Consider the following 13,195-nt stretch of genomic DNA (forward strand, 5'->3'; position numbering starts at 1 on the left):
TGTAAAAACAAGATTCGGACTTGGAAAAACTCTTCACATCCTTATCCAAGTACTAAATAAAGTTTGTGATGTTGGAGTTTGCTGTCAATGCTAATTTCTTGTACATGTACAGGTTTTTGTCACACCTACAGTGAGAGAAAAAAGCTTTCTTTAAACATTTGTGCCATTCAGCCTCCTTGAAAAGTAATTTAACAAAACCTGACGCCTTCAATTTGCCTGAAAGAGAAAGCCTGTTTTTTAGTCCTTGTTTCAGCACTAAAAATGTACATCATACTAAAATGTGCCTGCATCTGTGTAAGCTTAAGTGTGGTATATTTTTTTGATATATGTGCCTGCTGTCTGCAGCAGAGTGGTGACATTAAACTCTGCTGGCTGCAGCTCGGTGCGCCTGTTTGGTTAATGGAGTCTGGCCTGTGTCCTCAAACACACCATGAATCCTGAGGCCTGTAATGGGAAATGCAAGACTACTGAATGCAAAAGCATGTGTGTGCAGACATATTTGTGTATGTGAACCTGCTATAAGTGTGGTTCTGCATGCTTTTTTTCTACAATGTATCATGTTTCATAGACAGTTTGTGTTTGTAAACATTTTGTAGTTGTGTATTTATGCAGGCAGAGTTTGCACAGTCGCAGCTCTGAGTCTGGGTGAACCGCCATTCGATATCAGCATGTGACCGCGTACGATAAGTTCGACCCTGTGATCCTCAAACAGTGGTCCTTATCGCTTCCTGCATTTGTGATGTGGGTGATTATTTTCCTGGCATTGCCGGGGGGCAGCGCAGGTCCTCTGGGGTTCTTGTCCCCGTAGTGACTCTGCCCTAATTAAAGAGCGCTCACAACATTGGGCCTGAGTCCAGCAGGAAATCAAAACACTTTGAAAACACTGTGAACACAGTCTATGCCCCAAAATGGAGACCTTACCAGGGAGCAGAGTGTAAGAAAGCCTCAGCCAGCATTAAAACACAGGAGAGACATCAAAGGCTGATTTCAATCAAAACAGAGAAGCTTTGGATTAGGAGCTATAAGCTGGCAGGGAGCTGCACTTCTGACCTCAGGGTCAAGCACAGTGGTGCTTAACTCGAGATGCTACCTATAGCTTCTCTGAGCCACTTTTATGGCTGGTTACAGTCAACTGAGAGTTTACTACACAGTCTCCTCTCAACTGTTTAACAGTGTCGTTGAGGAAAAGGACATTTTTATATCCTGGAACAATTTGAGTTACCAACTACTGCTGTGATTATGATGTAGAGAAAATTGCTCCTTGGATTTTGAATATTGCGCTTGATTTTTCACAGATCGCATTTTTATCTGTGTGGGTACAAAAAGGCCGACCATAAATTTAGGTTTAACAAGACACCCTACCTTGCTTGTCAAAGTTGATGATACTACAGTTAGTTTGGCTCCAGGGGCACATGTACACAGCTCCTCCTTCAGTGATGCCCGGTTGGCTGGTGTTGGCTTTTGGAGCACCAATCAAAATACTGATACTAGACAAGAGAAAAGACAAAAAAAACCAACTTAAATATTGTGGTGAAGGAGAAGTACAAGATTACACCAAGAAACATCTGTAATAAAAAAAATACGATTAAAAAGTTTTGGCATAGACACAGCTGATGAAATAAATATTATTGCTGCCCATAAGGTTAAACCTTTGTCTACGATTAACAATTCAAGTTTACATATTGTCACATCAAATTAGGCATAAGCTCTGCTACCTCAGCATGAGGTCAGCAGTCAGCATTGCCATCTGCTAATGGTTGAATTTAATAACCAGTGTAGCCAGAGGAGCCTTTTGTAGAGGCCAAAAAACACTGTGTAGTTTCTACGTGATGCCAAATAAAGAATTATTCTTCAGTATCAAATCCATAGTGGTGTCAACTTCCTCAGTGTCTTGTACTGTGTAATGACTCCAACAGAAGCTTTAAATGTGTGCCACATATAAAGTGAAGGTTCCGCTCCTCACACTGTGAATAATCTAGCATTTTTCACTGTCCTCTTGGCTTTTTGTTCGGTCTCTTGGACCAACCCCTGAGTGAAATATCTGACTTTTTAGCTGCTAAATGCTCCACCATGTTCACCAGCTAGTCGCTAAGTATATGTGTCTGCTATTTGGTGCTGAGCAGGTAATGTACAGTCAGTTTTTTTTAGAACTTGTTTGAAAACAATGGCCTGCTGCTGCTTCTGGAAGCAATGCTGATGAAAATCGTGAAAATGAGTCAAAACAGTAAATCTGCAGACTGTGGAACCAAAAGAATGAGCTTAAAGACACTAAAAACTCAGTATAACTTAGGGGCATTGCAGAGCTGTGTGATAATTCTCTGAGTTTGCCACTTTTGACCCCTTTCACGTTTTGCCAAGTTATTTTATCCATTGTTAATGTAAAAATATTAGCTTTGAAGTTTGCTTGCTACAAACTGTCTAGGTTGAAACTCCTGCAACAGACTGGCAGATTGTCATAGACGGCCTCCATGAAATTTGAATGCTAGTGACAGAATGTAATTATTGAAGCTCTTTTTAGCTCAATGAATGACAATCATACTTTTGAAATCCTTGTTTGGTGATGGTTTTAGTCTTTGTTTAGGTTACACTGTCGTCAAGACATGGTACGTAGTTATTTTAGTGTTCTTACAATGAAGAGAGGCCATTTCACAAGAAATGTAGCTCTGCAGCTGCACCAAGCGCACAATTCTGTACCAAATCCATTCAAAGTTATAACCACCACCCTGTCAAGATAGCTGCCCATCTGCTGGTTAACTAGGAAGATGGTTTAAAGCATTTTTCCAGATGGTTTCAGAAGAAAATGTGTGAGTAGGCGACTAAGCTGGAAATTATCTGGAAATATTTCAGCATATTTTCACTAAATGAGAGTCTGGAAATGAATGAATGGCAAAAATGTGCCAGAGAGTGATAAAGCAAAACACATGCTACAGCTAAACATACAACATCTACATTTGTTTGCATGGATGTAAGTGTGAATATCATGCAAATGTGCACGTACAAGTGTGTGTATGTGAACGTGTATCACAAACCAACAACACTTTCATGGTTTTCAGACAGCCCTGCTAAAAAGGTCTGGCCCAGAGAGAATGGCACAACTTAAGACATTGGTGACTGATGACATTAGCAGAGATCAGACAGACTCTGTACTCCCCCCCATCCCCCAAAATGTCTGGAGAGCAAAAGAGGAATATTTACATGGCTGGATAAGCTTTCCTTATAAACCGCTCACTCCACAGCCCTCAGCCGAGTGCAGGCTTTCAATGGCTTTCTCTTTCAAAGGTACACGACGTTTAACCACCCACCACCCCCTGTGACCTCTGCACATGTGGCGTAATATATACCTAGAGTCAATTAAAGGCAGTCGTAATGAAAACTTAACATCCAACAATAGCCTCCTTAACATTATGATTGTATCAGAGGGATGATGGATGCTGAAATCAGGATTCCTTTCCTTTAACTCGCATTCAACATGAACATCTGCAAACAGAGGAAGGGCTTACAGGCATGGCTAGGTCAAAGATACAACCTGTAATTTTTACTAAAGGATTTACGAGCTCCTGAACACATTTACATGGCCACATTAATCAGAAACAAGTCATTTCCTAATGGTAGGTCTTACTCAGTTGAACTGCTCATAACCTACTTAAAACATTTGTTTTGTTTAAAATTATGTTTATGTTTTTTTTTTACTAATTTTCTACTAAATACTAAGTAGTTTCTAAAGTTGTTTAAATAGAACAATTTCAACTTTGGTAGAAGTGCTGACAACATATAGTCATATTTAACATGTGACAAGGGGTCACACACTGACATTCCTTCATTTTAAGGGGCATAAACCAAAAGGGTTGGGAACCACTGATGTATAACGATATGCTTTGCCATTACTTTCAGTAAGGAAATCCCAGCTAACCCTGTTCAGGTTTCCCAAGATTTTATCTAACTTAATACAGTAAACAGGATATGATGCTCATATGAGCCAGCTCTCCCAAATATCTGCTTTATTAGGTTAACATGTAAATACACTCACTAAACTCATCCATATGTGGGTGGCCCACAACTATCTGACAAAGTACTCAATTAGTGTGTTTTCTTTCCTGTTGTATCAACCATAAGATTATGAGTGAAACTCTATGGGAAACTGAGAGTAAAAAGTAATAAATAGCAACATAATCATTTGTGATCATTTGTGTTGGATTTCATTCAAAAGTACACTGTTAGTTTAACCTGCATTACAGCTGCACTTGACCTTTGGCATGCTTTAATGTGGAGCTCACAGACAGGTTGGTAAACATAAAGAAGTTCACTGGCATCAGGTCACAGGATTTCAGTAGTCATGTCCCATCTCCACACTTCATACTAATTCTAAGGAGGCTGTGCGTATGTAGTGTGTTCACAATGGGAAAGTGACAAAAGCTTGAAGTGTTGTCAGAGAATACATCAGGAGATCACTAACATCACAAGGATTCATCCTCATGATGAATCCTTGGTGATCACTGGGACTCATCCTCTGCTAACCATGAATATTTGTAGAAAATTTTCAAAGCAGCCCATCCAATTGCTGAGTTTTCAGTCAAGACTATACAGTACTGTTGTCCCTCAATACAATGCACAAATGTAATTTTAATTAAGTGCATTTAGTGGTAAGCCAACCAAAGGAAGATCTTACACTAAACACTAGGTAGTAAATCTTTAGTTTTCTCTTTGTGAAGTTTAATTAGCAAGTGAAGTACATGGATTTTCTGTATCCTCACTGTAAAACAGTATACTATGGCAATTACTACATCATACTGTATGCAGATGGTATGTAGTATGGAAATGGATCATGGCTTAAGTACACACAGCTCATTATTTAAGGTCAGTCCACTTTTAGTCAAAGTAAAAGCACTGATGATTATAGCAAAAACAAACATAAAATGTCTTTTTCCCCATCCAAAAAAAATCACTCAGTTCCTTATTTCTAGCCCAGTTAATGTCCTGAAACGTTTCAAGCCTCCCTCATTTTTTGCTCAGTTGTGATTATCTCAAATTGGTGAAAGTGAAGTGAATGAGCTTTGGAAAACCCCTCATCAGTGATAGCATACAAGTTACCCAGTCCAACTTGTCTCTCATTACTACCTGAATACTTGCACTGTTTTAACAGCATACATACTTTTCTTATATAAATGTAATTTTATTTACCACACCTGATATGAGGGAGGCACCAGCTCTAACACACTTGATGCCTGCCTCCTAAACTAGACTTAACTTTACTTACACTGGACATGTGTGCATGTGTGAGATGACATAGTGAGCAACAGGAGGAACTCGTAACAAGGCTCCCTACAGCCAAACAGTCCAGTAATTGTCAGAATGCATGTCAACAAGCAAAAAACAATCCCACCAGCAGAAAGAAAACATCTCCATCACACAGGGAAGTATCCTTTTCCTGCTGCATTGTTTATGCACCACAAAACATGAACCACTAGATTCACATGGAGATGTTCAACGATGCTTGTTTTCAAAATACATGAATTTGGTCAAAAACAAAGTGTGGGATTGTTCAGTGTAACAAAACTATTGCAGGCAAAAATGGGCTTAGTCTGTACAAATTGGTCTAAATCAGCATCTCAGTAATTACCCCACAACATGCCCTCTAACCGCCAGAGGCTTAGTTAAGCAAACTGAGAAAATCTTAACCAATTTCCTCACAGGAAAATATCGACATTCATTAAACCAACACTGCTTTTACTCTGTGAGCCCTCGAGGATGTTAGTGAGGGAAAACTGAGTCACAGAGAGCTGATAAGGTGTAACTGGGATTTATATGGCAAAGATCTCAGCGGTTTAACCTTTCAATGTCCGCTAAGCTGCTCTTTAGCAGGTTCTCACAGTTGATATGCACAAGATTCCTGTCGTTATCTATACAGGGCTTTCAGATGATGTAAAACATCCACCAGAGATTCTCAGCTCTTGAGAACCACAGCTGTGAACAGCTGGCTGCGAGGACAAGCCAAAATGTATTTGACTGTTTCAACAGGAGTAACACTGAATGTGATCGGTCAGGTTGTTCTGTGTTTCAGTTAGCCTTATAGCCAGTTAACTTCATGCCTAGTTAGTATCTGGTCAGCTAACCAACACAACTTGTCTTAGAGTGGTGAAAAAAAAAGTTCAACACCACTGAGGAAAAATACAGAAAATTAAAACAGCAGCAGAGAAGCTGTTGTTTTCTGTGCATTCAGGTTTCAATTTGTTAAATTTACAGCTACATACTACACAGCTAAAGTATCAATGTAGATTAATATCTAGGTGATGCTGGACCTGACTGCTGCATTACAATGGTTTTCTACTGCTACTTATGACTACAACAAAGCATCATATTTTATGAGCTTGTATGTTGTTTTGAATGTCAAATCTGCAAAGTAACACCTGTTATGAAACAAAGCAAAAGGTAGTGCTCAGTATCCATTAAAGACTCAAGTAACATACCAGTATTACAAGAGTCTACATGCACAGTCACATGATGTGACATCTGTATTTGATTTACGCAAACAAAGTCTGTGGTAACATTAATGTTGGTTGTTTGCTAATTGAGCCTGCTAGCTAGATCACAGTTAGTTCAGCTTAAACTTAGCCTAACACTACTTGTTGAACAATGGCCAGAGGCAACAACTAGTGATAATTACAGGAAGATAATAAACAGTAAAACATAGTTTAAAGTTAGTCCAAGTAGAGAAGAGTAGTAAAATCAGCAAACTGAGTCACTCAGTGATATCTGTTACACATATGTACCTAAAGTTTGCAGAACAATAATTTTAGGCACCAAAAGTTTCTTATTAGACCAAGTAAGGCTTTTTTTTTTTTTTTTGGTTTATGAATTTAAAATTTTTATAAGAGGAAGAAGATTATTTATTTAGTTTTTTTAAGTTATAGTTTCTCTTTAAATGAGACCTTCTGGGTTTTTCAGAGATTGCTGGATATTTCTTTTTTTAACAAAAATCAGATGCTTTGCTCTGGAACATGAATGTAATGGTAACAGATGAGAGGCACAAACTGGGGCTTGTCTGTGTGCAGCTAATTAATGGAGCGCCATGAAGCCATCAGTCTTAGATGATACACTTCATGCCTCATTCATATCCAGGCTACTTTGGATTATGACTATGTGTTTATGTGTGTGTGTGTGTGTGTGTGTGTGTGTGTGTGTGTGTGTGTGTGTGTGTGTGTGTGTGTGTGTGTGCGCCCAGAGGAGAGTTTTCTCAGAGAGTCAAAACAGGTGATGGCACTGTGCATGCTGTGTCTGTAAAGGAAGAAGAACGTGTGTGATCTCTGACTTTATCTCACTCAGAAGTTTCTCATCTGTCAACAAAAAACCCACAGGAAACCTCTACTGTCCCTTTAGTATATATTCACAAGAAGATTAGCATATTTCTTACTTTGCTGTAGGTTAACCACCTCCTCTCTGAATCACACACACTCTCACACACAGCTCACAGACTTCTCTGTCTGTTTCCAATCATGCTTGGGCTGGAATCCAGTGTGTGTGTGTGTGTGTGTGTGTGTGTGTGTGTGTGTGTGTGTGTGTGTGTGTGTGTGTGTGTGTGTGTGTGTAAAATGAGACAGGCTAAAAGCCCTTAGTAAATCTATAAATTATTTTAGGCTGCAGTGCAAACGCATCAGGAACCCTAAATTTACTTCATGACAAGATCCCTGTAACCTGAATATTCAGTACATAAAAAGATGTTTATAGGATTATAACAGTGTAGCCTATGCCATATTATAGACATGGTCCAATATAAACAAAAAATATTAAGTCTACTTAATAACTACTTAAGTAACTCTTTAGACACAACTAGGATACAGGAATGTTGTAGTATATAGTATGTAAGTGTAACAGTATAAAGATGCCATAAGAGAGAAATCATAGGAAGGTAACTGTGTATTCATAAATCCCCTGTAAGGCTGCATAAATACCGTGATTCCATTACAGACAAGATGTTAAGATAAAATAAGGCCAAAGCCACTTAAGAGTTCAATCACTAATTCATATAATCCCTATGAAAAGACTGTTTTAAAGTAGTGATTTGAACTGTGGAGAGTGCTATAAACTTTCTCCCACTGACCTACGGAGAACACCAAGCTTTGTGTTGATGGAGAGAGAGACTTTACCTGGATGAGTTACTGAAGAACTCCACAGAATAGCCGAAATAACTTCCCTGCGGTCCGGTGAAAACGACGCGCGTCTCAGTGTCCAAGTTAAAAGCTGCGCAAAACTGGACCAAAACCACCACTACAGGTACAACCAGCACGGTGTGATGACAACGTTTTCCCCATGACCGGGAAGGTGAAGGTCCAGGAACGGTGCCCATCTCGTCTTTTGCGCGTCTCTTCTTTCATTGAATAGCTGCGCAGCGCAAAACACAACATCCGTGCTGTTCCTTATATAGGACAGTTTGGGTCGGGATCATAAACCGGTGTCCTGAATAATCCCCTCAGCTCCAACAGGTCCAGTGTACTGATCCAAGGTATATGGTGAAATCTAAAGAAAAGCAGGACTGAGTCTAAGAGAGAGAGTGTGCGAGAGAGGGAGGGAAAGAAGCGGGGGAGGGAGGGGGGCAATCATTGCAACCTCACTTTGGGGTGGAGCTTTAAATATTGCCAGACGATCTGTTCCCCGAAGAGAAAAAGACTGCTGTAATTGTAAAACAGGACAAGACGCAGAATCAGGAATGTCACAGTAAGAACTTCCAGTGTGGGTTGAAATCTCTTATTTAGACTGATGTCAAAGTGAATAGAAGATTACAGTGGATGTTATGATCAGTACAAACTCATCATTAAGTATCACAAACACACTGTACATTCAAATAAGCTGAACATGTTATGTAATATTCTAAAAGGAGAGAAGAGAAAACCATTTGTGCTGCTTCATGTGATTTTACTCCCCGGTATGAATGAGCTGTGATGAGAAGTTTCCAGTGGACTTTTTTAATGGCAGATGTTTTAACATGTCATAGCACGAAAACCATGTAATTAATATCACAAACCATGGCTGTATTCCGTGTAGGTGAGCCAGCTGCAGTGCTTTGGTTCTGTGTAGCACTGGAATGGCTGACTGGGACAATGACTAGAGCCGAGCCATCGTTCATGTTATGTTGATTTTATCAACCTCACACTGTAAAGAAGTTTGACTTAAAGTATAATCATCCCAAAGATTAAGAGTTATGTTGTGTGCATCAACTCTTCGCCCCATCAATTACTCCAAAAGCAGCCAATCATGCTGCACGAGCAGGAGGAGACAGTGCATTTAAAGTGGCATTAATTCTGGTGAAAGCCACAAGCTGACTTGTTTAGGTCTTAAAACACAAAGTTTGGGATTTAGAGCAGACTTGACAGGGGGGCCTCAGTCAGGACTTCATAGCCAAGACTAGAAACTTAAGTGTGACTTTGTCCCTTTTCAGCCAATAACTGTGTGGAACATGTTACATTTTATGATCTACATTGAACAATTGTGCAAACAATGCCAGCAGTAATGCAATGAGCCGTTATTTATGACACTCTGACCAACCAGCTAACATTATTGTCATCTACACTGTAAAACAGTAAAGTTTCCTTGCTTTAAAAATGTGAGTTAATGGTACTAAACTTGCAATTTTATCTAAAGAGGGTTAAGTTCACCAAATTTCAGGAGAATATGTTTAATAAACTTAATTTAACAACCGTTGAGTCACACTGATAAACATCCCAGTCAGATTTGCTTTACAGTTGTTTTATATTTTCATAGTTTAAAGTCAGTTGTTCATTTGTCATAATGGACTTACAGCTTCAACTCATTATTTTAAGTCCTAAGACTCTCAGTCAGAAGAAGTCACGTTCTTATGTGGTTTGAAAATGAAGCAGAAATGATTTCATTTGAAATGAACAAAACTTATGTTTTTACATGAAGTTTCAGATAAAAGATTAGTTAATTCCACAAAATTCCTGTGTGATGTTTATCGTGCATGTTTGTGTTTTACATTTAAGAATAAGAAGGAATTAGTAAAACATCAACAGAGGTAAGCATTTCCCTGAGGAAACAGCACAGTGATGAATGTGACACAGGACATTCAGATTCCTGCTGAAAATGAATGTCTGTCCAAAACAACAACAGCACAGACCTATATGAGAAGTCTTGGTCCGAATGGCCTACAGATCAAACTACCTTGGGTCTCTTTTGCTGTACATCTTCTCTGGATGCTTACTGTCGGGAAAAGTTTTTGTTCCGCTCTAACGTGCTCTACATGTCATGACAGATTTCAGTGTGACTAAACCTGGAAAACCCACAGACATCCATCTTCAGCTCAGTCTCTCATCACTGTTGGAACTAAAGTTGCTATCATGGCAAACTGACAGACAGACAAGCACACAGGGCATTTGTAGGTGCCCTCATGCTCATTTGTGTGTGTGTGTGTGTGTGTGTGTGTGTGTGTGTGTGTGTGTGTGTGTGTGTGTACAGACTGTAGGAAAAGAGGACCTTGAATTTGAAGAACTGTGAGTCATGATGTTACCTGCCAAAGGCAACAGAACTTGGACAAAGAAACATTTCACTCTGTAAAAACACATTTTCTCATGGCACAGAGGAAGTGCACTATACTTCATAGAGGCTGATAATACAACAGTATTGTCCCCCTCATAAAGTTACAAATGCCAGATGATGTTGAAATGTGCTGGATGTTGGATGCTACTTTATCCAGGAGTTTATGTCATGAAGAGGTTTAAACGTAAACATTTTCAACAGATATATATGGATCCGACTGCATGATTTGACAAGTGAATATACACAGCACAGAAGTTGTTTCCAGCCCCACAGCCCACAGTAAAATCTAAACCACCAAATCAATTCCTTGATTACAAGACTTATTCTCACTAGGTCCATCAGTCAAAAGCTTCAGGTCATAGATCGTTAAATTTGGAGCTGGTGCAGCCAGGTGTTTGTTACCATATGCAGTGTAAATTGAACAGGACTGTATTCTTGTTAAAAGGAAAGAAATCTATGACCTTTATTGTCCTCTATTGGCAGTAAGAATGAACTGCAACGTGACATGAAAACATTTAACAACCCTTCTGTACAAGTTTGTAGTACAGGCCCAGTTTTTAAGGTGGTCCACAGCTGCACTCACAGACAATAAAGTCACATTTTTATAATGTAAAGCTGCAAACAAGCTTATTAGAGTAAATACAGAAAGTCAGAGGCCTGGTTATGAAGTAACAGTGCCTGTCATGGTGTCAAACACTGGACAATTAACACTGCTCCGTTACTGTTTCTCAGACTTGAGAATTTTGCACTGATGAAAACCTTTCACCTTTTCAACCTATTATCAGCAGTGCACGTAAGCATGATAAAGGGAAGGGCGTTACATGGTCTTACTCTGAAGCAAGGGTGTGAAGGGTGTTTTTTTCCCTTTACACAGGAAACCACATTTTTACACATTTAGAAAATACGCCTTTATACACACTAAAATTCGGTTATATTATTTTAAAAGGTGTTTTTTGTTACAGCTCTTTTAGTTACTGTATGGTAATAAAAGTAAAAGAACAGCCTTCTGAAACCTCCTGTTGGTGAGTTCAAGTGCTCATGGGAAACTCTGAGTTTGTTCCTAAACAGAAACATTTTTCAGGCAAAATAAGAAAACATATGGTCATTATTCTAAAAGAGCATTTTATGTGTCATTCTTTTGGTTTGCTTTCACTGCTCTCATTGTTTCCAGCAGCAGCAGCAGCAGACAGAGTTACCTCAGCAGTTACCTGAGCAAAAGACAAATTAGTGACTAGCCATCTAGGTGAGCATTTAGCAGCTAAAGGCAGATGTATTTTCTCTTGGGAGCTGGTGGACACTAGAACAGAGATAAACATAGAGTGAATCTTGGACTTAAATAAATCAGGTGTCCAGAAATATGACTCTATGTGAATAGGAATAGTGTAGGATGTGTAAATATGCAAATGTTTGCTAACATGATTCTAGGTCAAAATCAGATTTTTATTTTGGTAGAGTTCAGGTTTTAAACTGGAAATAGAGCCTCACCTCAGGGGAAGCTTCAGCGTAAATACTCATAGGGATGGCACCTGTAACCTCACAGAGGGTCAAACAGTGGAGCTGAGAATGAAGTCTGTGCAGTGTTGGCTTTATAATTTTACCTCAGTGTGAACATTGGCCCACAAACCAAAGGCAGTTATCGCATTAAAGAAAGGTCAGTCAGACTTGAAGCCCATGTGAAAGGCAGTGGTATACTATCTGAGGCATGGACTCCCTTCCTCAGACTTTTTTTTTTTTTACCTTATATTCAAAGAAATAAAAGCGAAGAAAGTGAACATGGGTGACCTTTACTGATTTGGCTCAAGATTGTGGAAAAAGAGCATATTCCAAGCTAAAAGGAGCATGCTGAAACTGCAAAAGCTCAAAGACCTCCTGTGCTAGTTACATCTGCAGGCTAATTGGAAAAGCCTGAGAAAAGAAGCACGCTGGAACACCTATTTCAGCATTTCTGCAATTATTTTCCTATGTGGATGCTTGTAAAGTTTAAAGGGTTTCATTTTCCACTGGTCAACTCGCCAGCCGTGTGGGGGATTTTATTTATGTCTTTTCACAGCCAAAATTACCCCTCAACCCCCACCCCCACCCACACACACACACTCTCACACACTCACACTCAGACAGAGTTGTCTCCAATATGTCAGAGTAAAGGTGACAAGAGACATAACACACACCTACTAGGAGTGTCTGTACGTTGTCTCAAACACTGAAAGATGGAGGAAAGCACACTCTTCCTTCTACACACACACACACACACACATATGCACCAGCCCACCTACACACACAGGAAGCCACAGGATTACCACAATTAAAACAACAACATGGCTGCTAATGTGGGAGTTTTGGGTGGTTTTGCTGAATATTTGCTAAAGTCACCATTTAGGTATTTACAAACCCTGACATGACTCGCCTCAGGAGGATCAGAGTCTGACATGACTTTATGCAACTATATGTCCTAAGACTGTGTGTGTGTGTTTGTGTGTGCGTGCGTGTGTGTGTGTGTGTGTTATCATCCTTTATATGGAGTACTGAAAGGACACTAGGTCAAAGTGCTGTGCTATCAGATTTAAAGGTGACCTGAGTTCACAAAATTCTTTAGACGAATTTCATGCAACTCTCTATCGCCTGTGAATCTGTCACATATCAACCAGTGTGC

The 13,195-nt window shown here is 39.5% G+C and overlaps 1 protein-coding gene across 1 annotated transcript in view; it reads right to left on the reverse strand.

The window, feature by feature from the left end:
* Positions 1-8,496, reverse strand: part of LOC121179604 (integrin alpha-5-like) — a 36,630-nt gene extending 28,134 nt beyond the window's left edge. The window contains exons 1-2 of the mRNA XM_041034531.1: positions 8,142-8,496; positions 1,363-1,487 (exon numbers count right to left, since the gene is read on the reverse strand). Coding sequence (XP_040890465.1) covers positions 1,363-1,487; positions 8,142-8,341 — 325 coding nt within the window. The 5' untranslated portion in view covers positions 8,342-8,496. The remainder of the gene's footprint in view (positions 1-1,362; positions 1,488-8,141) is intronic.
* Positions 8,497-13,195: the final 4,699 nt, after the last annotated feature.

This window comes from Toxotes jaculatrix, chromosome 3 (assembly GCF_017976425.1).
Source record: "Toxotes jaculatrix isolate fToxJac2 chromosome 3, fToxJac2.pri, whole genome shotgun sequence".
Classification (NCBI taxonomy): domain Eukaryota; kingdom Metazoa; phylum Chordata; class Actinopteri; family Toxotidae; genus Toxotes; species Toxotes jaculatrix.